This window comes from Simochromis diagramma, unplaced genomic scaffold (assembly GCF_900408965.1).
Source record: "Simochromis diagramma unplaced genomic scaffold, fSimDia1.1 OVJJ01000131.1, whole genome shotgun sequence".
NCBI lineage: Eukaryota > Metazoa > Chordata > Actinopteri > Cichliformes > Cichlidae > Simochromis > Simochromis diagramma.
Window position 1 is genome coordinate 6,430,391 of NW_024387200.1, and position 26,009 is coordinate 6,456,399.

Here is a 26,009-nt window from a genome sequence, read left to right on the forward strand (position 1 = left end):
TTACAACACATTCAATATGAAATCGTTTGACAGCATCAGTATGAAAGTAAAGATTGTTTCATTTCATTGATTTATATGTGCTTTTTTAAATGTCATCTAGCATCCATAAATCATAAAAACTGAAAATGAATAAATAGAAGAAGGTTAACACCCTCTTTCACTGAGCAGAAGCTTTTTTTTCGCCCACACAGTGAGCCATCTCTGCATAGACGATCTTTGGCACTTCTCACACAGCCTTTACGCATGTCCGGTGTGACATTTCAGTGCAGCTGCCTGTGACGGCTGCACAAACACACAAACACTGTTAGTAAAGAAGCTCAAGCCTGTCGCGTCTGAGGGCGCTTTCGACGGAGAAACCCACCGTAAATGGGTTTATCATTACACCGGCCGTTACTTTCGTCGTTCCCTTCTACATCGATTGAGTGCCGTGGATGGATATTATTGTCGTCCTACCGAGAAACCTTACATCGCCCTGTCCGCTACAGCAGCCATAGCTCGGTCATCGACGCTGGAGGTTGGTGGGCTGCCATTTGGTTAGCACCGGCCGGCTAAGCTAACCGACTATGTTAGCCGGTTAGCTCACTTTAGCTAAGCGGCTAGCCTAGCGTAGGGCTGTGTTTCTCTGGTGGAAATTTACCCTGGGAATTTACCCCTCCTGGTTTTGGTATCAAGTTACGTCCTTTTATTACTGCCTTTAAAAAGAGGCGGAGTAAGGTTTGGGTTCATTTCTTAAGGTCTTCTGTTAGGTTAGAAGAAGGTTAGGTTAGGGAAACTGGTAGAGTTAAGTCTGTGGTACCTCTCAGATGAGTAGTCACGTTAAAACTGTTGTTACATAATATCGGGCTCATTTGATGTCCCCGTCGTCTTAATGTTATTTTTAGCACTACAGTAGTTTTCTGTCTCACTTCTGTTCCCATAAGAATGAACTCTAACCTCGCTGTTTCTCCGTTTAACAGAGTACTGTAATCTGCCCCTACAATGGCAGTCTTTAGTCACCAGGTGCTCCTCGCAGTTACAAGATCAAGGTAAGTCAGTTGGACACGGTTTATTTGACTTTTGGTACCTAACAGTTTTATTTTTACTTTTGCTCGAATACTTTCGCTTATTGTGTGTAAGCTGGAGCAAACTGTGAGTCGGGGCGTGTTGTTGGGCTCTGCTACAGGTAAACAAAAGAGCACGAGCCAGTGCTGGACAAGGATCGATGCTGATACCGAGTTAAAACAACACATTTAAGCCTGAATAATATTTACACTTGCTTGAGAAAACGCCCAAATTAATCAAATTAACTTATAAGGGAGCAAACTCAGAAACCTGAGGACAAACTTTAAAAACTACAGGAGGAAAAAGAAGTATGAGGAAAACAAAAGCGAAAAGTAAGGGAAAGAAACCCCACAACAGGGGGAAAAAAAATACTTAAGGGCCAAAAATACACAAGGATGCACATATTTATAAGAAAACACTTTTTTTTTTATATAGTGAAGGAAATATATGCTTCATTTTTTAAGGTTTAGTGGAAAAGTAAAGAGAACAAACATTGTTGAGACACCAACAGGACCATCATTAAAGCAGACAGAAAACTCTAAACTCAGGCTAATCTAAAGTAGTTGTCCTCTGGTCTGAATGTGTAGCTACTGTGCAAAACAACAAAAATGCATATGTGCTGTTTCAGTGTAAACGTCAGTGTCACCAAAATAACTTCATGTGTCACTGATAGTCAGTATCAGCTCTCTGCTGCAGTCTGCTGTGTTGCAGGAGAGTGTAGTCATACAGTTATATAGTTAACTATATAACCCATTCTTGATCCAAGAACAGAAAGGGCAGGTCATTTTGTTTGTAAACTTTTTGTGCATCCTGCAGGTAAACAGTGTGCATTTAAAAAATAAATAAATAAATAAATATAAGAAGATGGGTTGCCACTGTTTCATGTGCGTACATACCAGAGGGGGGGAATAACATCCTCTTCTAATATTAGCGTCAGATGAACTTTTTCCATAATTCTGAGAACTGTTGGAAGAATAAACTGATTTTGTGTCTGGACTGCAAGAATTCTGAATAAGTTTAGGTCTTAGACGAGAGTTTTAAGGGTCCTTAGATAAGTATGCAGTTGGTTACAGTTCCCATTGTTAACTGAAAAGCACTTGAAGGTGTGTAGTCATCAGGACAGCTTCTCAGAGGGTGGTTACCCTCAGGCAGTGCCTAATGTACATTTAGTAGCAGGCACTGTTTGAGGTCGGGGGAGTGTCCTGGGGGCAAACTGTGACCTTATGTTTGCTCCCCAAACTGTGAAGAGTCCATTCTTAAACTGCATTAATATGTATTTGCTAGCAGAGGCTCTTTCTGGAGGTATATGGAGGTAAACTGTGACCTCAAACAGTGCTTGACACTTACACAAAAGCCTACAGAAATGAGAAAAGGCCTCTGCATTCATGTGTGTATAGTAGCAATGATGGTGTTTGGAGGAGGAAGTGGTGTTTCATTACAGAGGTTCATTGTAATGCCAGGGACAGCAGGAAGATTCAGTATCCCTCTGAAAGCGTTACTAAAACAATAAGAAATTTTCAGAAACAGATGAAGGTTTCCTAGAAGGAGCTGAACGAGTGATGTGGTGATTCATCCAAATATTTTTAGAGTGAATGTGAACGCAGACATGTGTACAATCCTGCGAGCTGGAAGTAGTTTCTGTTTGGCTGTTATTATTATGGGTGTAATTGCTGTTTAATGACAGCTTTATAGCTGATAAACGATATGTCGTATAAAAGGTAAAGTTTGAGATCACTTCCCCTCGTCCCCCTTAGTATACAGAATTGGTTAATAAACTTTTTTTTTTCTAAACATTAGCTTTTTTCAAGTTTTCACCAGGGTACCTTGTTGTATGTTGTGACTTCACTATCCTGCTAGTTCAAACCAGACATACTAGATTTAGGATAATTAATAATAGAGAGTCTGTCTGACATGGGAGCTGAATGACGTCAGAGGTTTCCACAAAATTAGCTTGACCTTACTGGTTAACGGCAGTCCCACTTTCAAAATAAGAGTCCAGTCTAAGAGCAGTAAAAATGGGTCATTTTGTGGGGGATGTTTGCACAAATTCCTTATTTTTCAGAAATATTTTTTTTCTGGTTTTTATGAGTAAAAGTTCCACTCAGAAAACATCTACGTTTAATTCATCACCCACTAACTTAACAAACATCGTTTAAATGTCACAGTGGAGCTTTTTGAGGTTTTAAAGCTTCACAGACAGATGATTTTAGACCTAAACTTTATCTCCTGTGAGGTAGTGCAGTCAGTGTCCACACCACAGTTCAAATAAAATGAGCCTCTTATTGAAATTTGAAACATTCACACATTGTAAAGCTATCCGGTTGGCCCGGTTGGACAATTTGAGTCCACTTCTGGATTGCTAGCTGTATATTTGACTCCCTCCTCTGATTTAAATCCGGAGGAGTTCATTTACAGCAATCTGAACCAGAAGCTATTCTGTGTTTGTATTCAGTAACATAACGTTGTGTTATTGATGGTCTCATCCGTCACTAAAACATACATTTAAGGAAAGTATTGTCTAAGCAGTTTTTGTTTTTTCTCTGCCAACAGGGGATCATATTTGTTATCCAAGAGGCACAGCTGCTCCTCCTTGTCTTCCAAAGCCTATCTCCACGTAGTCCCTCCTTGCCACGTCTCGCCTTCGTTCCCACTCAGGTCCTCCCGCTATGGTCACCATCACTGTTTCCGTGGCCACCCCCTTGGTCGTAGCCACAGCTCTGTCCTCCTCACTCGCTCCCTACACAGCTCAGGTGTTTGGCTCCAGGACATAAAGCAGGAGGACACTAAGACTTCACCACTACCACCACCTGCTGCTGCTCACGATGTTTCTTCAGGAGATAAAAAGGACTCTCCAGCTGCTGCGCCTCAGTCCCAACCTCCATCTGCTGCCCCTCCAGCACCAACAGCCGCCGCAGCCACCGTTGCTCCGGTTAAGGACAAGGCACTCGTGAAGAAGTCTCTGTATCAGAGGTTCGTGGATGAGTTGAAGCATTACTACAACGGCTTCCGGTTACTCGGCATCGACACCAAGATTGCTGGCAGGATGGTGTGGAGGCTGCTGCATGGACAAGTGCTCACACGCAGGGAGAGGAGAAGGGTAAGGGAGCTTAAATGTTGGATTAGTCTGACTAATTTTAGTCTTTAGGGTTTTCAGGATTGTAGCGTGAGTTTAGTTTTTGTTTTTTGAAAATGCTTACGTTTAGTTTCCATCTCACAGCTTTGAAGCCATCTTTCCACAGCTCTGTCCTGCATAATTTGCAGGCTGTTGTGTTTATCCTGCTGTGATGTGCTGTAATAGGCTGCAGTCTGGGTGCAGCAGTAGTTTGTCTGGTTTCTACTCATTTTCAAACACTCAGCTTGAGAGTCATCCAATCCCCTTCCACCACCACCCTTTCTGTCCTGTTACTGAGATTCATTTCACACCCAGCTCACTGGCTTTGTGTCAGAAGGAGCTGAGGACGATGGATGTGAGGTTTTACAGTCTTTGTTCAGTGACTCTGAAAATCCTGAATGACGTTAAATATAATCTGTGGCATGAAATCCTGCCGTTAAATATGTCCCGTCTCTGACTGCCTGACCTGCTGTGCGTTAAGGATTGACTGTTTAAACACTAATCCCCAGTGTAGTTGGTGTTTTGGGATTCAGAGAAATATCACGGTCTGTATTTTATCAAGAACCTGTACACGCCTATTTACTCCTAAAGCTGAAGCCATTTAGTGTGCTACAGCTATGAGGCTGAATAAGTGTTTATATATTTTTCTTTTAATGGTTGTTTTCACCTAACAGCAGCACTACAGAGGTTTTATACGCCTGCCGAATGTCTAAATATATACACAACTCGTGTGATTTCACAGCTTGTCATGTTATTATATCTCTAATGACCAAACTATTTTAGCAACCAAGAAGGTACAGTTGTGATCACATATATTATACAGGAATCTATATTATTTTGGTTTTCATGTGACGTATGACCCTGAAGGTAAGCGCGTCATGGACTAAATAAACAGTATGTTGGATGTGCCACGCAATGCTCAATTACATGGGTGGGAACTAGTGTGTTAGCGCAGTTAGCTCTTTAACGTGTTGGCCACAGGGCGATCAGGGCTAGCTGGTTAACGGAGATTTGCCATGTTGTGGCGTTAACGTCATTTCAACGAGATTAACGCTGACAGCACTAGTGGGAACACAACGAATATAACTGCACATTTACGCCGACATCATCCTAGTGCAAAGACAAGTGGAAGCAGACAAAAACAACAAGCATGCATGCTACAAACTTTACCCGAGTCATTTAGACAGCCGTTAGCACATGATTCTCCTTATGGGGACCTGATATATTTAATATTGTGGCGAGCTCAGACAAGGTGGAGACGGAGGTGTCGTTTGGTCTTGCTTCCCGTGAGCTAGCCAGGGAGCACAGCCGTTTATTGACATCTGCAGAAGAACACTGCCGCTAGCTAACTGCTCAGCGCGGCAACCGCACAGCAACAACAACACACAGGGCGCCCTCTGACCCCGGAAGGACACACCGTCGCAGCGAGAGGGCGTCACCCGTCACTATGGCAACATAAACAAAACATAACTGTACAAACAGAACCCCGAACAGCCCTGACCCGCTACATAGCCCCCACCTAAGAGGTCAATCGTCCCCGTCGACCCCATTACCCCACACAAAGTCCTGCAAATGTCCAGGTGCCTTCTTTTGGCGCACCGGCCGGTCACGACCGGCGGGGGAAAAGTCACTCGGGTCAGAACATGGGGTGCCACCATCATCGCACTTCTGACACCAATGTGGCGAGCTCAGACAAGGAGGAGACGGAGGTGTCGTTTGGTCTTGCTTCCCGTGAGCTAGCCAGGGAGCACAGCCGTTTATTGACATCTGCAGAAGAACACTGCCGCTAGCTAACTGCTCAGCGCGGCAACAGCGCAGCAACAACAACACACAGGGCGCCCTCTGACCCCGGAAGGACACACTGTCGCAACGAGAGGGCGTCACCCGTCACCATGGCAACATACACAAAACATAACTACAAACAGAACCCCGAACAGCACTGACCCGCTACATAGCCCCCACCTAAGGGGTCAGTCGTCCCCGACTTACCCCCACACAAAGTCCTGCAAATGTCCAGGTGCCTTAAGTGGCATGGTAGGCATGACTGCTACGGTTGGGGGCTCAGCGTGTGGGTCGACAGAGGTAGCCCATGAAGCATTGCCCTAGCATCTGTCGCGACGGGCCGCCGCCGCGGTGCGCTCGCGCCATCGGGACCCGTCGGGGGACTTACATGGCCACTCACATCCTCTCTCTTCAATCGCCAGTTTCCCAAGCGGGGAATGTTCTCCTCGACAGCTTGCTCCAGCCTCTGAATGTCTCTCTCCATTACGGCGAGGGTGAGCTATCCCACTTCTGACACCAATGTGGCGAGCTCAGACAAGGAGGAGACGGAGGTATCGTTTGGTCTTGCTTCCCGTGAGCTAGCCAGGGAGCACAGCCGTTTATTGACATCTGCAGAAGAACACTGCCGCTAGCTAACTGCTCAGCGCGGCAACAGCACAGCAACAACAACACACAGGGCGCCCTCTGACCCCGGAAGGACACACCGTCGCAGCGAGAGGGCGTCACCCGTCACCATGGCAACATACACAAAACATAACTGTACAAACAGAACCCCGAACAGCCCTGACCCGCTACAATATGTCAATGCTTTTGCATTCTTTCGGAAATGTAGCTGGGTAATTATGTCATTGGCATCGGTGAGCCACTGTCAATATGTGACATATTGAAATCGCGTTTGAATTTGCGCTTGTTTTTTGCTTTCACTTTGCAATCGCGCGAACTGTGTATAGAGAGCGACAGCACTGATTGGTGAGTGATGATAATTTGCGCACCAATTCCTCTGACATCGTCTTATCAATCGTTAGCTTACTATGCAAACATGACAAGTGAAATCTCCCGCAGCAAGCTTAAACATATGAGAGGTTGATCGCGCAGAGAATCGCTGACCGTTATGTGTGTGTGTGTGTGTAAAAGCAGCAGGATATATATTTTAGTTCTGCTGAGCCAAATAAGACAGGTCAGGGTGAAGAAGTGACAGCCAAAGAAAAGCTTACCACAAAACGGAAAATTTAGGACAAATCAGACTATAAGGCAAAAAGAAAGTGCAGCTTTATGGTTTCATGGACAAAAGAATTTCTGTGGCTGCAATATGATGAGCTATATAACCGGGGCTGCACATAAGTGGTCCGCAGGTGCGCATTCGCTGTCAAAATAAAAAAAATGCGCACAAGATATGAAGTTGCAAAGCGTGTTTGCATACATAAGATTTTCTGGAGGAGGACAGACATTTGTTTAGAACTTTTAAAGATGTCGAAGAAGCTCCTTTAATGTATAATATTGTAAAGGAAACAAAACATCAATCAAAAAATTGCTCTTTTTTTATTCGGGCTACTTACATTTATTTTGGGCTACCAAAAGCTGAAGAGTCCCTGCCCGAAGGGCTACCAGGGATTTTGAAATTTTGAGAGCCCTGAGATATATTTATTTTTTTAATTACTTTTGTTTCAGCAATATTAAATTTAAAAACTGTACTTTTGAGTTAAAATATATATTTATAATTTTAATAAATGACAAATTAAAAAGGCATGAACATTGTTTTTGTATCGAAAAAATATCAAACCGTGACACCAAAGTATCGAACCGAACCGTGAATTTCGTGTATCGTTGCACCCCTACGTTGCATCGTACGTGTGTGTGTGTGTGTGTGTGTGTGTGTGTGTATGATAATGGAAATAGCCAGTTTGACTGACAAGCTGAGGGCCGTTTATGTCCTCACAGTGCCAGCAAGTCTACATCAATATTTGACAGAAACTGTCAGTTGGTTTACTTTTCCTGATGACATGTGTAGTGCTTCAGGTACAGTTATTGTTGGTGAAGCTGGGAAACAGCCATGGTCACACATGTCCTCCATCTTGAACTGCAGCTGGCGGTCCTTATTCTTCCTGGCATAGCAACTCGTGAACTAGTTCTGCTGCATCACCAGCCACAGTTGAGCATGGAAGAGAAAGTAGATAGGACCCATAAATTTGCACCTTATCACAGATGCATGGGCTACGTCCACACGTATGCAGGTATTTTGTTAAACCTCTGTGCATCTTGACATGCATTTTAAAATTCATTTTCTGTGTTTACACAGAAACGATGTCAAAGGTGTGTACCTTTATCTCCTTTTACTTTTGATTTCAGACTGTGTGCTGTATTATCATTTGTGGGCTTTTGATTGGCCAGCATTTCTTCACTGTTATGGTTAAAGTGTACCTCTGGACGTACCCTCAGTCGCTGTCAGACAAATATCATATTGGTGCATCCCTGACAGTTAAACTGTAAACTTTGATCTGTGCTTTTATAGGACCGCTCGTCCATGGCTGCCCCTCTTCTACCTCTGCTGTGGAAGGACCCACAGTCAGCAGCACCACAGCATAAATACTGTTGTCTTACACCCTGCACTGTTTCTGTTTGTTGCAGCTGATGAGGACCTGTGCTGACCTCTTCCGTCTGGTGCCCTTCATGGTGTTTATCATCGTCCCCTTCATGGAGTTCCTTCTTCCCGTCTTCCTCAAACTGTTCCCAGAGATGTTGCCCTCCACCTTTGAGACGGAGACCAAAAAGGCATGCACACACACATACCCATACACACACTCTGCTGCCTGAGTGAACTTATAATAGGGTTCATTGGGATTATATAACCTCTCAGACGGGACTCCAGCAGGCTGCTGACTTGATCTAATCTTGATAGTTTACTCTGAGACACGTGTCTGGCATTTATAAGCACAATGTAAACTCTAAGTGTTTTGTTTTTTAACATGTTGTCAGCAGACAACCTTTGAACTTTTTATGCGTTAAATAGGTGCATCTGTCAACAACTGTAACTATTCCTATGACCTGTTCTGATATCGGTCTGTTTCTTAAACTGCATCATCATTTCTGATGTGTTAAACGCCGTCTTCCCTCACGCACTGAAAGTTTCTGTTGTGTGCGCCCTGTTATCTCTCATCCTGTGTGGTTGTTCTGGAGCACAGCTGAATGATTCAGAGATATGTTGTCATGCTGCTGGGCAGCTTGGAGGTGTCTGCTCTCTGAAACTTAAAGTTAACAATAATAACGATTAAAGAAAAGAGTAAAACAGCGTTAAAAGCAATGTCAGGGAAAGTCCAAGCCAAATGTAAACTCAACTTACTGTGATATACATTTTATTATTTGCAGTAAGCAACATGCTGTCAAAGGGAAAATGTGGGCTTCCTTTTTATTGAGCTGTAAAAGCTTCTTATCCTAAACATTCTTCCTGATACCTATACTGAAGCATAAATTAGTTTCCCATAAAAAGCTCTATGGTTTCCGTATAATATATATAATGGGTGTTAAATGCAGCTAAACATAATCAATCCGAGACTGTGTTTTGTTTTCCCCCCCTTCTCAGATGATCTTGTCGCATCACTCTGATCTCTTCCCCAAAATGTTTTCCTCTCTAAACTTTAAGGACATAGTTTCATTAGCCTCTCTTTGCTTGTTGCCTTGCATTTTTAAACAATTGTTGTCATCCTGCAGGAGGAGAAGCAGAAGAAAGGTCTGGCTGCGAAGCTGGAGCTGGCTAAGTTTCTGCAGGAGACGATCGCTGAGATGGCTCGAAGGAATAAAGCAAAGTCGGACGATGAGGCGCAGCGCTTCTCCAAATATGTTCAGGAGGTGAATGACAGCAAACTCGTTGCTCTAACGTTGTTACTGATCCGCTGTCACATGTTTGAGGGATGACTGAAGAAGCTTTGCTATAGTAATGCGTCCGTAACTTTCCATTTCAGGTTCGGGGCACAGGAGAGCAACCCCAAACGAAGGACATTGTCCGCTTCTCCAAGCTGTTTGAGGACGAGCTGACGCTGGAGCACCTGGAGCGCCCCCAGCTGGTGGCTCTGTGCAAACTGTTGGAGCTGCAGCCTATTGGCACCAACAACTTGCTGCGCTTTCAGCTGATGATGAAACTCAGAGCCATCAAGTCGGACGATGAGGTGAGACTGAGCACCGGCACCCGAAAGCTCGTTACCACAAGTTTACAGCTGTGACTAGGAGAGATACACAAAGGCTGTAAAACTAAACAACCATTAATCATCTCAGGGGACATCACAGGCTGGGTTTAATCATCTGCCAGTTATGATCAGATTATCCCTTTCTCTTCTTTCCTGCTTTACCTTGTCTGTGATGTTACTGCACATAAAAATAGTACATCTTTAACAAGAAGTAAATCTGTAATAAATGTCTCTGACTTGACTTGTTTCAGATCAGTTTTACTACAATGTTTCCTTTTAAGGTAGAAAGTTCTGAAACACCAAATATATCCTCTTTTTACTGTGCTGCATATGTACACAGCTGCTAGACATACGTTGATCAAGCTAAAGAGTAACTTTTCTCATGCTTCAGTTTTTCACTTCCTCTTTCATCCCTTCACAGATGATTGCGGCCGAGGGTGTGGCGGCCATGAGTGTGTCAGAGTTGCAGGCAGCGTGCCGCATTCGTGGGATGAGGTCTCTCGGTCTTACTACAGATCAGCTTCGTGAGCAGATGCAGCAGGTGAGCAGCCGGTTTTTAACGTGTTTTCTTTAAGCGTTCAGTTGGGAGTCGCCCACAGACAACGCTGTTTGAGGTCAGCTGGAGCAAAATGGTTCAGATTTGCTCTTGAAGACAAGTTTATCTTGGAGAAAAATGAGGAGTACTGTAGGACATGATGGCAAGCTATTGGTCCAGTTATTGGATCTGCTTTTCAGCCTGTTGAGACTAATATTAGTAGGTTTGCCAACTTTGCAAAAATAAATCCTTACAAATACAGGCATCCAAAAATATAAATGCACTGAATGGGTTTTAATTGGAAAAATAATAAAGGAAAATGAGGAAATAACAGAATAAAATAAATAAAAAAGTTATTGGTGTTTACAACAACACAGATCTAAATTAATGAGACAATCTCACCACCACCGATTTTTCCATCCAGTTCTTAAAGTCAGGATCAGGTCGACGTCTGATCCAAATATCAGAGCTAATTAGAAAAAAACCTTTTAATCAAAAGCAAACCTTTTATACCTTTCCAGTAATCTCTTTTAATAAATGTTTTTCTCTCATCTAGTGGCTGGACCTGCACCTGAATGAGAACGTTCCTCCATCGCTGCTGCTGCTCTCCAGAGCCATGTACCTGACAGACCTCAAACCCAAACCCCACGTCATCCCGCCTGTTCCTAAGATCGAGGTTCGTCCTTTGCAGACAATTTAAAATCCTACAACTTAATTCACTGATCTATCAGTCGGCCAGAGAAAGCTGCACAACGCTTAACACTCCAGCTGTTTAAAAAAAAAAAAACAGGATCGTCTTTGCTAATCGTGATGGAAATAAAAACTGTTTTAAATACAACCAAAAGAACAGAGTAGAAAGTAAAAAGCTGGAAATATAAAAACAGGTTTTGAATGTGAAATAGAGCACATCTGAGAAAGAGAACGATAATCAAATTAAACCAGAGCAGTTTATGATTTTAGACGTGTTCTTCTCACCTCATATTTGTTGGTTGGTCTGCAGAAGGTTGGTGTTACTCCAGAGGAAAACCCAGTAGCAAATACAGTCCCAGTCAGCAGCGACAGGTTGGCAGACCCTGCACTCATCATCAAAGACAGACCGGTCAGTGCACGCCTAACAAAACCAAACACTGAACCCCAACAACACACATGAGCACGAGATCAGATGAACTGTATTTATGACACAGGAAATTGGGCCAAAGCTGCAGGTCTGCAGAGATTTCCTCCTCAAGACCAAAACTTTATTTTCATGCTGGAGGAGCTCTGCTGCCCATTTTCAGGCATACTTGAGTGCATGAATATTTTCTGAGATATAAGGGACAAAATAAATTACTAATCTTCATTTATACCTCCCAACACAGGACATAAAGCCAGTCAGTTGTATCCATTATTATTATCTAATGATGTATTTATCATATTTTTCTTCTCCTCTATCGACTTTTAGGCAGAGGAAGTGAGAGACAAAGCTCCAGCCGTGTCAGACAAACCTCTGACTCCTGCTGAAGTCCTTCAGGTGAGTGTCCACAGAAACCTGGATGGTTTCCAGTAATTTCTTCCCACTTTAGTCTCATTCATCTGTCACACTGACCTGAACATGCGATTGACGTGCTCTTATGATAAATCTTTTAGGTAATCACTGAAAGCAGAATAAAACATAGACACAGAACAATAAATTAATCCGTGAGGGTTAAAAATATCTGAAAACGACCTGTGACTGTCACACAGTCACATTTATCTTTTAAAGTCAGTCCTCCCAAGATGTGTAAAGACATTTTAAGATTCCTTGTAGGGATTTTTTTTTCATCTTATTTTTAGCATCTTTCAAACGAGTCTAAACTCAAATGTTCATGACTGCCATGAGTCCTGGTGGTTTGATTTCTCCTTTGTTTATTTATGTTTTAAAGACGTGAAATCACTTTTATCCGTCATGATAAATCAGTGAAACATGTTAATGATGCCTTTGCAAAGTCTGGGCCTAACTGAGCGCTTTCAGAGCTGATTAGTGGTGAAATATTCACTCCTGGCTGCTGATTCGAGGTGTTCTTTAAGGTCCAGAGAGATTGTACTGTGCTGCAGTTTGTGCAAGGTGTGAGTGATGTCAGGTGATGAGCTTTTTCTCTCAACTTTCAGTTGTGCAGAGCACCGTTTGCTCACCCTGCCCCCCAGAGTGAGACGGCCAACAGGGAGGTTTACTGTAACATCCCGAGGCAGTCTAAAAATAGCATTAGTGTGGGAAACCATAAGAACATACCTAAGGGGAGATTGGATTTGTGCCTTAAGTTTTTTATTTTAAAGTTTTGACATTTTACACTGAAGTTAAAGGGACGCACTGTTATTTGGGTGTATTATTGGGATTTTTTTTGTGCAGATGTTTTAAAAATATTTTTTGTACATTTGGAAGATCACACAAATCATGGGATCCAGAAAACAAAGAAGCAGGCATCTTTTTACCTCTTTCCTGCAAACCCCTTCCGCTCTTTATGGATTGTTAATATATTCACGGCTAGTGTGTAAAAGGCCAAGTCAAGCCACAGGTCTAGGTGTATGGGCTTCTTTATCTACCCACAGCTCATGGCCGTAAATTCTTCAGAATTACATATTCTTCAATGTGTTTGCCGTGTTTTCTCAGTGTCTGGGCACCATGCTGCAACTTGTTTGACCCCCTACAACAACGTCACTGTGTCCATTGTATTTCTTGGGTCACTGCAGACTTATTAACAGAGTTAAGAAGAAATTTGTTTTGTGTCTTGATACATGTTCAGTAGGAGATGTTTAAACACTCTTCCAATCTTTTCCACAGGCCAAAGCGGCAATAGAAGGAACCCAGAAGAGCAAGATCAGTGCGAACGGCGTGTGAAGATGAGCAGGAGAGCCTGGAGCGAGGGGAGGAATGGACGGGGCTAAAACCCTTTATTCTGTTTTTGAACTAGCATCTCATCCAGGAGTCCTGCCCGCTCCTCATCTTCCTCACTGCAGGTTTGGCGGCTTCACCTCAGCAGCCTCGACCCTCAGCTTTGCGCACCCCGATCTCTGACACTCTCCCAACGTGCTACCGCCCCGGCAGTCAGCTGATGGCTGCTGATTCTGTGACCTGAAGTCATTTCCTGGTGAACTGTTTGTGATGACGATGGTTTCTCCCTTTGTACATTTGTAAATATGCTCATTTTTGTGTTCTGTAACTGAAGCAGCAGCAGCTTTGTACAGTTTGTTATGCGCATACCAGGTTTTATTTGCAGGTGTTTTTAACTCCTGTGCCAGCTGAGAGAGAAGTCAACCCTTTTCTTTTTTCTTTTTTTTTTCTTTTTTCCCCACAGTAGCTGCCCCACCTTTGTTAAAGTCAGCTGTAGGCACCAGAAAGATGCTGCCTACATAAAATATAAAAGGTATTAAAATGTCAGAGATTGAGTTGATCTGATGGTGAAACAGCAGGTTTAGACTGGGGTGGGTGGGTGAGTGGGTGATGACGATGTGCTGCTGTTAAGTGAAGAGGGGTTCGTCATTAAGTGCGAGCTCACTGGTACAGCCACTGAAAGGACCAGCTATTTCAAGTGTATTATGTTTTAACACTATGATGCTAGAGAGTCTTTAAACGGAAAATGCTTGATGTCCACTCACGTGGAGAAGCTGTAAGCCTGAAGCCACACATGAGATGATTATTTTTTGGTATCGTGGCTGATTTGCCCAAATGTCTAACATCGTTATGCCCCCATATTTACTGTCATCAGAGTTGGAAGGTTTCTCCAGCTTTGTGTGTGTGTGATGCTTCAAACTCCCTGTAAACATTTAATGGAGAAGCAACTTGTGTGGTGTTTTTTCTTTTTTCTTTTTTCTTTTTACCCCACTCGTTGCTGTTTATCCGTAGGCACCTCCTGGAAGTGGATGACATAACTGAAAGGACATTTTAACTCCAATCATTGCTGGTTAAGACTTGTTTCACTGGTTTTACACATGTGCCTAAGGTTAGAGGGTGATTGTTTGTCATCAGAATATATTATTTTGGTTTTTCAGTCACCTCTGTGTTTGAAGCGCCCAGTTGCACCTTTTTCTCTATAGACGAATGTCTCCTGTTTGCCCACTTTCCCGTTTGATCCAAATGATTCCTCGACTTATAATCACCAGTGTTGTTACTGATGGGAAAAGCAGACACCTTTTCAATCATCTCTACATCCTGTGCTGAAGGAGATCAATAAAAAGACTCAAAACTTCCTTTGTCTCTCTTTTGTGCTTCCGTTTTTAATGGATGTGAACTGTTTTTGCAATATTGTGTCATCGGTAACGGATCAGTGCTTTCTAAAGAAGCCTGTAGTCACACCTGACTCTGGGGTCAGAGGTCATGATGGGTGTACTGCAATGCCAGTTCAGCATATCCAGGCTTTCTTTGTGTTCGCAGGTTTGACAAACTCAGAACCCAGTTAGAGATAAAGGGTATCAACTTTCTCTTTTTCTCTGCCCACTTCAGAGCCGTTACAGTCATTAGTCTCATTAGTTCATAGCTTTTAATGCTTTCAGTGTGTTGTGGATGAGTGCTAGCTAGTTACTCGAGCTCTTAACTCGAAACTTTAGTTACTCAAAACTTTAAACTTGATTCGTTCAAACATTAAAGGTTACTCCATATTCAGGATTTTGTCCTGTAACCTAATCAAGGAGACATTAAATCACTTTAGTTTGTGTTTCTGATCAAAGTAAAGTTCTACTCATTTAATATTCTTGCTGATAAATGGCCTGTAAATAGACTTGGTTGCAAATTAGGATCATGGAGGAGCCAAATACCTCCTGAAGAAGAATTTTATGGTCATACAAGATCAGAGTATTGAGGTTTTTTGTTTGTTTTTTTTATCACAATGAGAAGAGGTATGTTTGGAGGAGTAAAGTTGAGGCTTTCAATATTTATAAAATTTCCTGAAGCCTGTCGTGAGAGACAATGAACCCGCTGAGACATTTGACAGTTTCATGAAGTTCTGCATGAATAATCAAACAGATCTTGTGCCTGTTAGCAATGGAAGACCTGACGCTAAAGTGAACTACATACGGTGACAAGAACAGATCAGATGAAGCTCAGGAAGTGCAGAGAGCTTAATACGATTGATGTCGAACAGCTCTTAAAGAAAAAGCTGGAGCTTAAAATTCGAAGTAGAGACTATAGAGGTGTCGGCCAAGGGTTGTGTCTATATCACCCGCATTACATCGATGCTGCTGGGCAGCAACATCCAAACAGAGCTGCTCTGAGGCCTTCATCATATGGAGAAACACAGAAAAGGAAAAAGAAGAGAGTGCAACAGCAGCATGGTGTATCAGTCATTTGGCCCTTCATCTGAAACTGTTTTTGGATTTTTTTTAATCTGGACTCCTGTGAAAATGAGTTTAGATCACTCATTCCCAAACTTAAGAATGTCACAAACCAAGAGACACTACTCTTCTCCCCCCGCAACACCCTCACGGCCCACCAGGGGGCAGCATCTCACACTTCTAACCCCTGGTTTAGAAATTTGCAGATCTCGTAGTCAAAGGAAATCTAGATTTATGGTTTTGAGAAACATCCCGATGACTTTTCAGTAAATTATAATTTTTTTAAAAAAAAAATCTAAAACCTTTCATCTAATGCCAACATCTGTGGATGGATGACACCAGTGTGAGCTGCTCACCTGCGCTGTGAAGGATATCAAAGACATTTTTAAAAGAGTCAGAAACGTTGTTGTCTCTAGTTTGAGCTTGAGTCGAAGGTTTAAATGAATGTGTTTTCTCTGGGTCGAGATTGACAATGAATGTTAGAGTGAGTGCGTGAATGTCTGTGATGTATTTTGGGAGATGGTGACGGGAAGGGGGTTGAATTTTTTTTGTAGCCATGGGGACAGGAGGGGCTGACATTTGAAGTTTATCTCATACACAAGCAGTGCTGCCGTGGACTCGCTGGAAGCACAGGTCAGTATGTGTTTGTGTGCTTTGGGGTGAATTTGTCTTAACCTAAATGTTTTACACGCTATGGTGTCCTCCCGCCTCTTCTCAAAGAGCAAACTGAGCCAACGTGTTCGTGATTACAGGCTCGACCTGGTGAGAGACTTTACGTGGACATCAGGTGGTAGATAAGTTTTGTGCACTTCTTGGTTTTCCTTTTGGTGGCGGGGAGCGATTCAAGAAAGTGTTTTGCGTTTTAAAAACAGCTATAAATATGGCTGGCTGCTGAAAGACTGCTCTATTTTAAGCTCGCCAGCTTTAACGGACCTACAGCTTCGTGTTGATAACAGTAGGGCAAGAATGTGTCGTGCAAACGCATATGACGGTTGTAATTGATGCAATGCACTGATACAGTTACATGCATTTCAAAGATTATTCAGAGGTTTTTCTAACTTCACAGTTAGGGTCATGCATTTTAAGGTTTCAGTGAGTTTTTCATTTATATTAAATAATCATAAGACAGAACTGCGCAAGTACGGATCAGTGCTGTTAAAGGCAGAGCTGTGCACATAGATTTACAATAATATGTCACTCAACTCTATGGGGGTTTTAGTCAAAAATAGACTGCACACAAAGAAAAGGAGGAGGACTCCAGGTGTGAAAAATGAAACCTCGTGGCCTACAGAAGATAAATTATAATGTTACTATTGTCTTCCTGTTTGCTTTCTTCTCTGACTTCTCTTTGCAGTGGTACAAACATGAAGCCAACACTTGTAGCCATCTTGTGTCTACCTCTTCTCGTCATTCACATTAAACCTTCACTGGCTTCCAAAAGAGGAAAGTTACCTCAGATAATGAATGCTTTTAAGAAGCCTTCAAAAACAAAACCTAATCTAGACACTAAGTCTAAGACCCAACAGTCCACACAGTTCAACCAAGGAGGCTACCCCCAACAACCAGGCAGACCAGGAGGTTACCCCAACACAGGAGGCTACCCTCAACAACCAAGCAGACCAGGAGGATACCCTTACCAAGGAGGTAACCCCAACACAGGAGGCTACCCTCAACAACCAGGCAGACCAGGAGGATACCCTTACCAAAGTGGGTACCCTAATCAAGGATTCTACCCAGGGTACCCAGGACATCAAGCTGGTGCTTACCCAGGACCGGGTTACCCATACTGGGGCAGTTATGGCAGTTACGGGGGTTATCCAGGTGGATACATAAACCACAACCCAAACAACAAAATCCTGAGTCCTCACTATGCCAGCAGCTTTGGGTATGGGGGTTATGGTGCTGGTGGCGGCTCTCCCTTCTCAAACTATGCAAAGGCACAGGGCTTTGTTCCCTCTGATAAATCCAAAGGTTTTGGTCGCAGAGCAGCATTGGCGGCAGCTGGAGGTGCTCTGACAGGAATGGCCCTGGGCTACGGGTTAGGAAGGTTCCCCCGTCCTCACTTTCACTTCCACAGCCCCCAGGAGGAGTATTACTACAACTACTACATGTACAGGAAGTATGGTATTAGATCTACTGATACAAATGACTTCAGCAGAGATTACGAATACATACAAGTTGACGTAACATTTGATAGTTTCATAAAGTCCTGCATGAATAGAGCAGATCTTCTCCCTGTAAAGAATCGAAAACCAAACCTCAAACCAGCTGTGACTACATCTAAACCCCCCACAGCTGCTACTGTGAACTCCACCATTGCATCAATTACTGCTGCTCTTGGCACTGCCAGCAGCGCCATAAGTAACAGCACCGCAACGAAAAACTCCTCAACCGATTCCCCTTCAACTCCTCACCCTCCGAATAAGTATGTAGACAATCCTGCACCTGCAGCTTCACAGCTCCTCCAAACTGATGATGACGACACAGTGAGCATTGTGGAGATTGGTTACCCAGCACTGATCACACAGGTTAAGCTCAAGAGGTGCATCGAACTTTACATCGTCAATGCTGAAAGAAACTTGAAGAAAAAGACCAAACTTGAAAGCAGTAGTGGGGCACAAAGACTGCAGACAGACCTGCGAGGGCTTTTCTCTGTCATCACCAGCATTATAGTGATACTGCAAACACAGCTGCACTAAAGCCTTCTTTACACAGAGAAACTTGTGTGATGTGTCGCTCATTTGGTTTTTATATCTGACCAAATGAGTGTGCGATGAAACACTCACAACCCATATGCAACACTTTCACAGCCCACCAGGGGGCAACATAGCAGACTTTTATAATCACTGGTTTTTGTAGATATTTGCAGACACCAGAAGAATTGTAATCAAACTCTAGATGTTTGGTTTTGAGAAACATCTCAGTGAGTCTGGAGTAAATTATAATAAACAAATGTAAAAGTTTTCATCTTATGATTCATTTTGGGTCATATGTTGTGCATGAATGACATCAGCCTGAGCTGAACTAGCTGAGTAGAGTATGCTTTAACTAAGATTTGCAAATAAGTTAGTTTGTAAGCATGACAGCATGCTAGAAGCAGGATGAATCTGAAAACACTAGTGTGAGCTGCAGATGGACTCTCATTGTATTTACTGAAGAAACCTGATTGGTATCAGCCCTAAAGATGATCCATTCTGATCTATTACATATATGATGGAGTCAAATATGTTTAAAGTAAAAAAAATTCCAAAGCCATGCAATGGCCAGATTGGAGTCTTTACTGGGCTAATTCTGGCCTTATGTTTGACACCCCTGCAATAAACAGTAACCTCGTGTGATTGAAGTTGCACCCTTTTCCTCTGCAGTTTCCTCTCCTCTTCTGTTTGATTCAAATGAATCCACAGCCTTTATCATGAATTTTTACTTCAGGTCAGCTGGGATAAGTGATCGATGGAGAGAATTTTGACTGCAGTCACAGAAATGCAACACAGGAGGAAACAGGCTGCACTGGACCACAAGAGCAAAACATAAGAAAATAATTTGTTTTTATCTGACACGTCATAGGACAGATTTACTGAAGGAAATTATTCACAATTGCAGAATGAGCTACTAAAAATGCACTGTAATTTCTATACAAAGACACACTTCAGTAAAAGAAATGTGATATAATGGCTCAAAAATCCAATGTGAGCTCAGGTTTCCCACAAGTGCTTCTCTTTGAAAACAGCTTTCCAGTTACCATGTTACTGTGTCATGCGGATGTAGAGTGCACCGCTTCTTAGTTTGAATAGCACACTGCAACATTGAGGGATTAATCTAACACACTAAAGATTTTCTTTTTTACAGATTGAGCAGAGAGAAGTTGCTCGCTGTGTGCGCACTGCTGAGAAAAGGAAGTTCATTTCAGTTAATTTCTGCTCTGTTTCATGAAAACAGTGTTGCAGTGCTAAGTTTTAGCACCGCGATATCAGCTTTGAGTCATCCACGTAAAGTGCAGATTACGCACTCGTTTTGATAACATCTCCGCTCGTAAATCCAGGAGATTTTTAACGTCAGAAGATGCTTTCAGCTCCTACAGATGTTAGTTAGTCTGACCTCAAATGTTCCTTCTTCTTAAAAAAGCCAGCTTTCGTAATGAAGGGATATTTGGCGAATTGAGGGGGATTTAAAACTGCTGGCTAAGGGTAAACGTAAATTCATTAAAATTATAATTCATGCCGGCAGTAATGACACCCGATTATGTCAATCGGAGGTCACTAACCATATTGAATTCCCCTGCCCAATCAGACCAGGAGTGTCAAGTTTAGCCAGATGATATCTTTAAATTAAATTAAATTATTTGATTATTTTTCCATTTCCTTTTCCCCGGTGGATGCCGAGAATCGACTCCACCCCAGCCCTGCCCCCATCATCTGTTTCTAAGCGACCCACATCTCTCGTGCGGCCATATGTCAGACAGAAATGAAACAGTTGAAACCATAACCGGAGAGGTACGAGCACCGCGGGGACATTATCGAAGACAAACAGGGAGGAAGGAACTCATCTGACTCACGGTCACCACACAGGTGAGGCTGTAGGTAAAGTAGAGCAATTAATGTTTCTACCTGTGATCTGTGCGCAGTTCACGTCACCTGGAGTAAACAGTCTTTATCTAACCGAGTATCAGGCAGTGGTTATTGCAGGGCGTATTCCAGTGAAGTTTCCCCCTTTTAATATGAATTCCCTGCATTAATATGCAGTTATAAATAAATTCTAACAACATGTAACATATGTTTTAATTGTTTCAAGGAACAAACCATCCACCAGGCAACTTGTTATTGCCTCCCATATCGCGGCAGCTCTTTAACAACAAGCTACAGGGAAAGGCATCGCATACAGTTAAAACGGTTTTTACAAGTATTTAAAGCAAAAATCATCGATTAGTTATCACTAGTCGCTGTATTAGCCTGAGACAAATAAAATGCTTACCATACCGAGGAGGTTATGTATAAAATAAAGAAAATACCTTTATTGCAAGTCTTTAATATATAATTTATAATCAATCCACTCCTTTTTAGCCACTTAAAATATTTTTATATAGCTAATATGTTATATTTGTTACAAAGCCAGCTGGCCTCTTGAAGAACAGTGAGTGTTTGACATTCATAAATAAATACCATATAAAGGTCGCTTTGCCAAAAACCAATTTAATCTTTTAACTCATGGTAGAAATGGCATAAAATAGCTTGAGATCATTCACGACAGATATGCTTGACGTACATTTCACAGATTAAAGGCAAACAAGTCATTTAAAACTATTTAAATACAATCGCAACACCAGAATAAATAAAACTTAATTAAATCAGGCTTAATTTTAATTGCTGTGTCACAGCAGCCGAACTGTTAAACACGACCTATAACAAGATCTGACAAGATAATTTAAACAACAGTTGTTGTTGTTTTTTAAAGTACACAAAAGCAGGTATTTGTGTGTGAGGCGGGGAAGATTTTCGGTATCCAAAAATGCTCAGATAAATAGTTAAATAAACCCTTCTTCTCCAGTTTGTCCACAGCCCTTTTTTTCCTTCTTTTTTCTTACTTTCTACTTTTTTTTTTGCCTTCCCTGTGTGGTTTTGCAAAAACGATGGCTCATTCCATTATTTCAGATACAGTACTGATCAATTAGCATCATGCGTCTCAGGCTGATACACAGCGGAAATCCATTTTGGAGCGCCACTAAGGGGCCTGTTGATGAAACTTTGAATTCTGCTCTCTACCAGAAAATCCTGAAGGAGAGTGTCCGCCCATCAGTTCATGCCCTGAAGCTCAAGTTCATTTGGGTGATGCAGCAGTGAGCCAAAGATGTTTTACCTCCTTAATAACTACTTAGGTTATTTTTGTCCAATGTCAAACTTTTTTGGATGATTTGAAACATGTACGTGTGACAAATATGTGAAAACCTAAAAACCAGGAGGGGGTAAATACTTTTTCAATGCATTGTACATATTTATGTCCTGGAAGCAAGATATTTTAAAATTCTGATAGTTGAAAACAAAATTAAGATAAGGGATAAAAACTACCTTCATCATCTACAGTTCCTCATCATTTTAATAAACATTACTTATCCTCCAATATGATATTTGTTTGATTATCCACCTGCCTGTCTCATTTTCATACTTGTATTTAATTTCGAAGATCAAGGTGATGAATATGTGCTCGTATCAACTTGTTTTAAAAACCAGCTTTCATTACAGTTCTTTCAATTAAAACAAGCAAAACAGATGAGAAAATAACAACAGTTTGAACTACACCCTGCATTGTTACATGATCACACTGCCTCAGCATCACTTCTAGTATCATATTTCTGTGATGTGATTTGCAACTCAATAAAGAGCTTGAGGAGTACTCAACACTGACATTACACAGCACTGTGGAGATGTCACTAATTACAGCCTCCAAGGTTCAGGTTCTGCATCATAAAGCTATCAGCACTGACATTGGCAGACTCTCAGGAGAATTTCCAGTTTTCCTTTTGTTACTCAAAGCCGAAAAAATGAAACCCTGTTGTGTTTCCACATGTCTAAGCTGCTCATTTGCCTTCTTGCAAATCTAATATCTCAAAAGTGGCAATTAAGCACCAAAAATACAATCTGGAAACACAGAGATTGATGAAACAATCAGACAAAAATGCACCTAAGAAAGTGTCGCGGTTAGAATTTTGAGGAAGAGACATACGACTGAAAGTCCATAGTGGGTCAACACAAATTTTTTTTTTTAAACACATATATGTGGTGAAGATAGGCTCTGTAAAACATCAAGCTCCATCTTCCCTTACAATAGGTGGGTGTAATATTTATACTTATGATGACCAGTACCTCGCGTCACTAAAACAGAACAGTTCCTCTTTCAGTTCCTCCAGATGCATCCTGTTATTCTACTTGTCCAGACTTAAACAACACTTGCAGTCAGTTTACCCAGACAGGCTATGTGTCTGTGTCGTTAATCTAAGTGCATGACCGACCCCCCTCTACATCATCTGTGACCAGGCAAACTTCAGTGCAGCCTGCTGAATGCACACAGGCAATATGTAGTAAATTATACTGTAAACATGTAGGCAACCTTTCAATAGCTGAACTTTGCTCCATTGATCGGCCAGACATCGCGCTGCCCGTAGCTTCAAACCATTAATTAACTTAACCGAGCTTCAACCCTTTAATTATGCAATATGTGTATAACATGATTACAGTTGCAGCTGCAATGAAAGATTATGTGCTTATGCTAACACCTGAAATACAGACTTTAATATAACCTCACCAGTTTCAATAAATGTGTCAATAAAATGCTAACAATGATAAATCATAAATGATGCAACAATAATAATAAGGATTATGAATGAATAGTGACAGTAAAATAATATTTCATCTCGACAAAAGTGAATTTTCTACCGTGCAAAGAAAATCCAGTGCATACATGACTGATTGCAGCTGTCAGCGTCTCTGCTCCAGCCTTCCTAGTTTCCTCCAACACAATTACAAATTAAAAAAAAAAAAAAATGCTGAGATGGTTTGCACATGTGCAGAGGAGGCATAGTACACATGAGCAAAGGTGCTGAATATGGAGATTTCAAAAAGGAGGAATAGAATAAGACCACAGAGAAGATTGAATTTGGTGAATTTAGTGAAGGAAGACATGCAGGGGGTGGTGTGACACAGGACGATGCTAGGGATAGGGTAAGATGGAGGGAGACGATCTTCCCCTAAAGAGAGCAGCCAAAAGAAGAACACATGTATGATTTTAGGTTTCTGCTGCTAACAGCTCTCTAGCACTAAAACTAAAATAATAAAGTGACATTAACACCACATAAGTACAAAATTAAAAGTGATATGCTCTAAATATTATCTCATATTTGTCTCCACAGAGTGAAGATGAAGCTCTATTCATTGTCCATGCTTAGTTTGTCACTTATCTTGCTTAATACCCCTTTCTCGCTGACCAGGGGAAGGGGAGGGAGAGGAAAAAGTTCGGGCAGCAAAAAAGTCTCTTCGGGCACCAATACAGGATACAAACCCAAAAAAGACTCCACCCCTCAGGGTGGCCATCCAAAACAAAACAATCAGGGCAGTCCTGGGCAGCAAGGCAATTATCCCAGACAACCAGGTGCAGCAGGCAACCCTAACCAGTATCCGGGACAAAGTTCTCCGTATGGAGGGTATGGAGGAGGTTATGGAGGCTATGGAGGAGGTTATGGAGGGTATGGAGGAGGTTATGGACGGTATGGAGGAGGTTATGGAGGTAATCGTCCTTCTGAGAATTCCAGAGGGTTTGCTCGCAGTGCAGTAGTAGCTGCAGCTGGAGGTGCGGTGGCAGGAACGGCCCTGGGCTATGGGTTAGGACAGTTCCACAATCCTCACTTTAATGTCCGCAGCCCTCAAGAGGAGTATTATTACAAACACTACATGCACAGGAACCATGGGTCTAAAATCCAAACTAATAGAAATACTAACAAAAATACTAATACCAATACCAATACTACTGAATACAGCAGCGACAAAGGAAGACATGCCGTAATTACTCAACCCGTTCAGAGTTATGAAGACTACATGGATGCCTGTATGAAGAGGTCTGACATTTTGCCGGTGAAAACTCAAAAGCCCCAAATCAAACCAGGTACAACTGCCACAGCTACGACCAAAACCAACACGTCTACTCTCGTGACATCAGAGAGCAACGACACTGCCACAGAAAACCCCTCGACCCCCACCCCTGCAAGTCCAGGCCCTCCAAATCAGCCCGAAGAAGATGACACGGTCAGCATTGTGGAGATCGGCTACCCGGCACTGATCGAGCAGGTGAAAACCAGGAGATGCTTGGAGTTGTACATGGCTTACTCCATGAAGTACATGAGACAGGAAGGGCCGAAAGACGGGAGTACAGGAGGGGTAGAAGGATTGGAGATGGGCTTTCAAAGACTTTTAGCAGTAGTTACAAGTGCTATGCTGATGCTACTTAACAGCAATGTACCTGTGCTGCTGCACTGAGATGTTCATTTGACATTATAGAGAATGTGTTCATGAATAAGATGAAAAGATGAAAAATAACTTGGTGGAAAGGAACCTGTAATCCTTTCTTTATTTTGTGCTGACTTCTGCTGTGAGATTTTATACTTTATTTTATACTTTATGCTTCATATAAAGCAAACATTGACGGCACAGATGGCTGACTTGTGATTACAGGAGAAATTAAAATAAATAGTTACAAAGCCTTTTCCTGTAACTGTAAAACAAAATGAGCTAAAGGGTTGTTTCTTATGGGAGAATGTGAATGTTTTCATGAATCTAAAGGCTTGCACTTTTTCCTCGTCATGTTAAATAAATGAAATAGCTTTACTAACTTGTACTTGTGGATGTTTCATTGCTTCGGAGCTGGCAAATGACAATGTCTCGTAGAATTAGTGTTATGAAAAAAGTAGAGTCAGCATTGGATTATGTATTTATATGTTATTGTATCCATCCAGCACCTCCAAATCTGGGATCATGAGCCCGTCCAGGCCTCCTCCACACCATTATTGTGTTTGGTAATGACATAATTTTCTATTGGGGAATATGCTACACTAAGCTAGATGTTGTTATGGGTTTTTCTTTCCCATTTAAAGGATCATGTGATCATTCAGCTCCGTATTACCGTAGTCTGTAGATTTCCAGACATTCAATGATCCCTAACAAATGTATCAAACTGTGTGATTTGGCCCCCCCTAATGGTCCCGGTCTCTCTGATAGACTTGCTTTGTAAAGAATGGTCTATTTTACTTGTACCGATTCCCTCAATGCCACATTTAAATCCCTTGTCAGACCTTTAACCTGCTTCATTACAGAAATAATTAAGAACTAGCAAACACTTATCAGCTCAAATTAAATATGAACCCCTGAAAATAGGGCATCGTGTATAAAAATGGCTGCGGCTCCATAAAGGTTAATGCAATATTCTTGTTAAGCATTTCAAATTAAAGCTGGCCGTCTGCACGTTGACCTTTTATTGATTTTATAACTGTAGGTCCAGTGTGTTGGTACACAAAATACCAGACATAACTTAAATAAGTGCA

At 42.0% G+C, this 26,009-nt stretch overlaps 3 protein-coding genes across 7 annotated transcripts; all 3 read left to right on the forward strand.

Annotated features, from left to right (window-relative positions):
• Positions 1–242: 242 nt before the first annotated feature.
• letm2 (leucine zipper-EF-hand containing transmembrane protein 2) lies at positions 243–14,851 on the forward strand. The gene is made up of 11 exons (XM_040050977.1): positions 243–514; positions 957–1,025; positions 3,592–4,138; positions 8,561–8,704; positions 9,641–9,778; positions 9,892–10,095; positions 10,535–10,654; positions 11,205–11,324; positions 11,649–11,747; positions 12,090–12,158; positions 13,446–14,851. The coding sequence occupies exons 2-11, from the start codon at positions 979–981 to the stop codon at positions 13,500–13,502; spliced, it is 1,545 nt and encodes a 514-aa protein (XP_039906911.1). The 5' UTR covers positions 243–514; positions 957–978; the 3' UTR covers positions 13,503–14,851.
• Positions 14,852–15,913: 1,062 nt separating this feature from the next.
• On the forward strand, positions 15,914–19,274 carry LOC120745814. Of its 2 annotated transcripts, XM_040050979.1 has the most exons (3): positions 15,914–16,564; positions 17,286–17,509; positions 17,558–19,274. In XM_040050979.1, the coding sequence occupies exons 2-3, from the start codon at positions 17,296–17,298 to the stop codon at positions 18,628–18,630; spliced, it is 1,287 nt and encodes a 428-aa protein (XP_039906913.1). In that variant the 5' UTR covers positions 15,914–16,564; positions 17,286–17,295; the 3' UTR covers positions 18,631–19,274. The 2 variants fall into 2 exon arrangements, with proteins under 2 accessions (XP_039906913.1, XP_039906912.1); XM_040050978.1 differs by having other exon boundaries at positions 15,920–16,564; positions 17,286–19,274.
• A 1,090-nt stretch (positions 19,275–20,364) lies between these two features.
• Positions 20,365–25,296, forward strand: prnpb (prion protein b). 4 transcript variants are annotated; one of them, XM_040050981.1, is made up of 3 exons: positions 20,365–20,496; positions 23,829–24,151; positions 24,194–25,296. In XM_040050981.1, the coding sequence occupies exons 2-3, from the start codon at positions 23,836–23,838 to the stop codon at positions 24,946–24,948; spliced, it is 1,071 nt and encodes a 356-aa protein (XP_039906915.1). In that variant the 5' UTR covers positions 20,365–20,496; positions 23,829–23,835; the 3' UTR covers positions 24,949–25,296. The 4 variants fall into 4 exon arrangements, with proteins under 4 accessions (XP_039906915.1, XP_039906916.1, XP_039906917.1 ...); XM_040050982.1 differs by having other exon boundaries at positions 23,829–24,130; positions 24,173–25,296; XM_040050983.1 differs by having other exon boundaries at positions 23,829–24,130.
• Positions 25,297–26,009: the final 713 nt, after the last annotated feature.

Excerpts from the sequence above, each read along its gene's own strand:
- LOC120745814 (XM_040050978.1), top strand. The coding sequence starts at position 17,296 with ATGAAGCCAACACTTGTAGCCATCTTGTGTCTACCTCTTCTCGTCATT.
- prnpb (XM_040050980.1), top strand. The coding sequence starts at position 23,836 with ATGAAGCTCTATTCATTGTCCATGCTTAGTTTGTCACTTATCTTGCTT.
- letm2 (XM_040050977.1), top strand. The coding sequence starts at position 979 with ATGGCAGTCTTTAGTCACCAGGTGCTCCTCGCAGTTACAAGATCAAG. Across the intron at positions 1,026-3,591 it reads CTCGCAGTTACAAGATCAAG|GGGATCATATTTGTTATCCA; the intron begins GTAAGTCAGTTG and ends CTCTGCCAACAG. Across the intron at positions 10,655-11,204 it reads TTCGTGAGCAGATGCAGCAG|TGGCTGGACCTGCACCTGAA; the intron begins GTGAGCAGCCGG and ends TCTCTCATCTAG.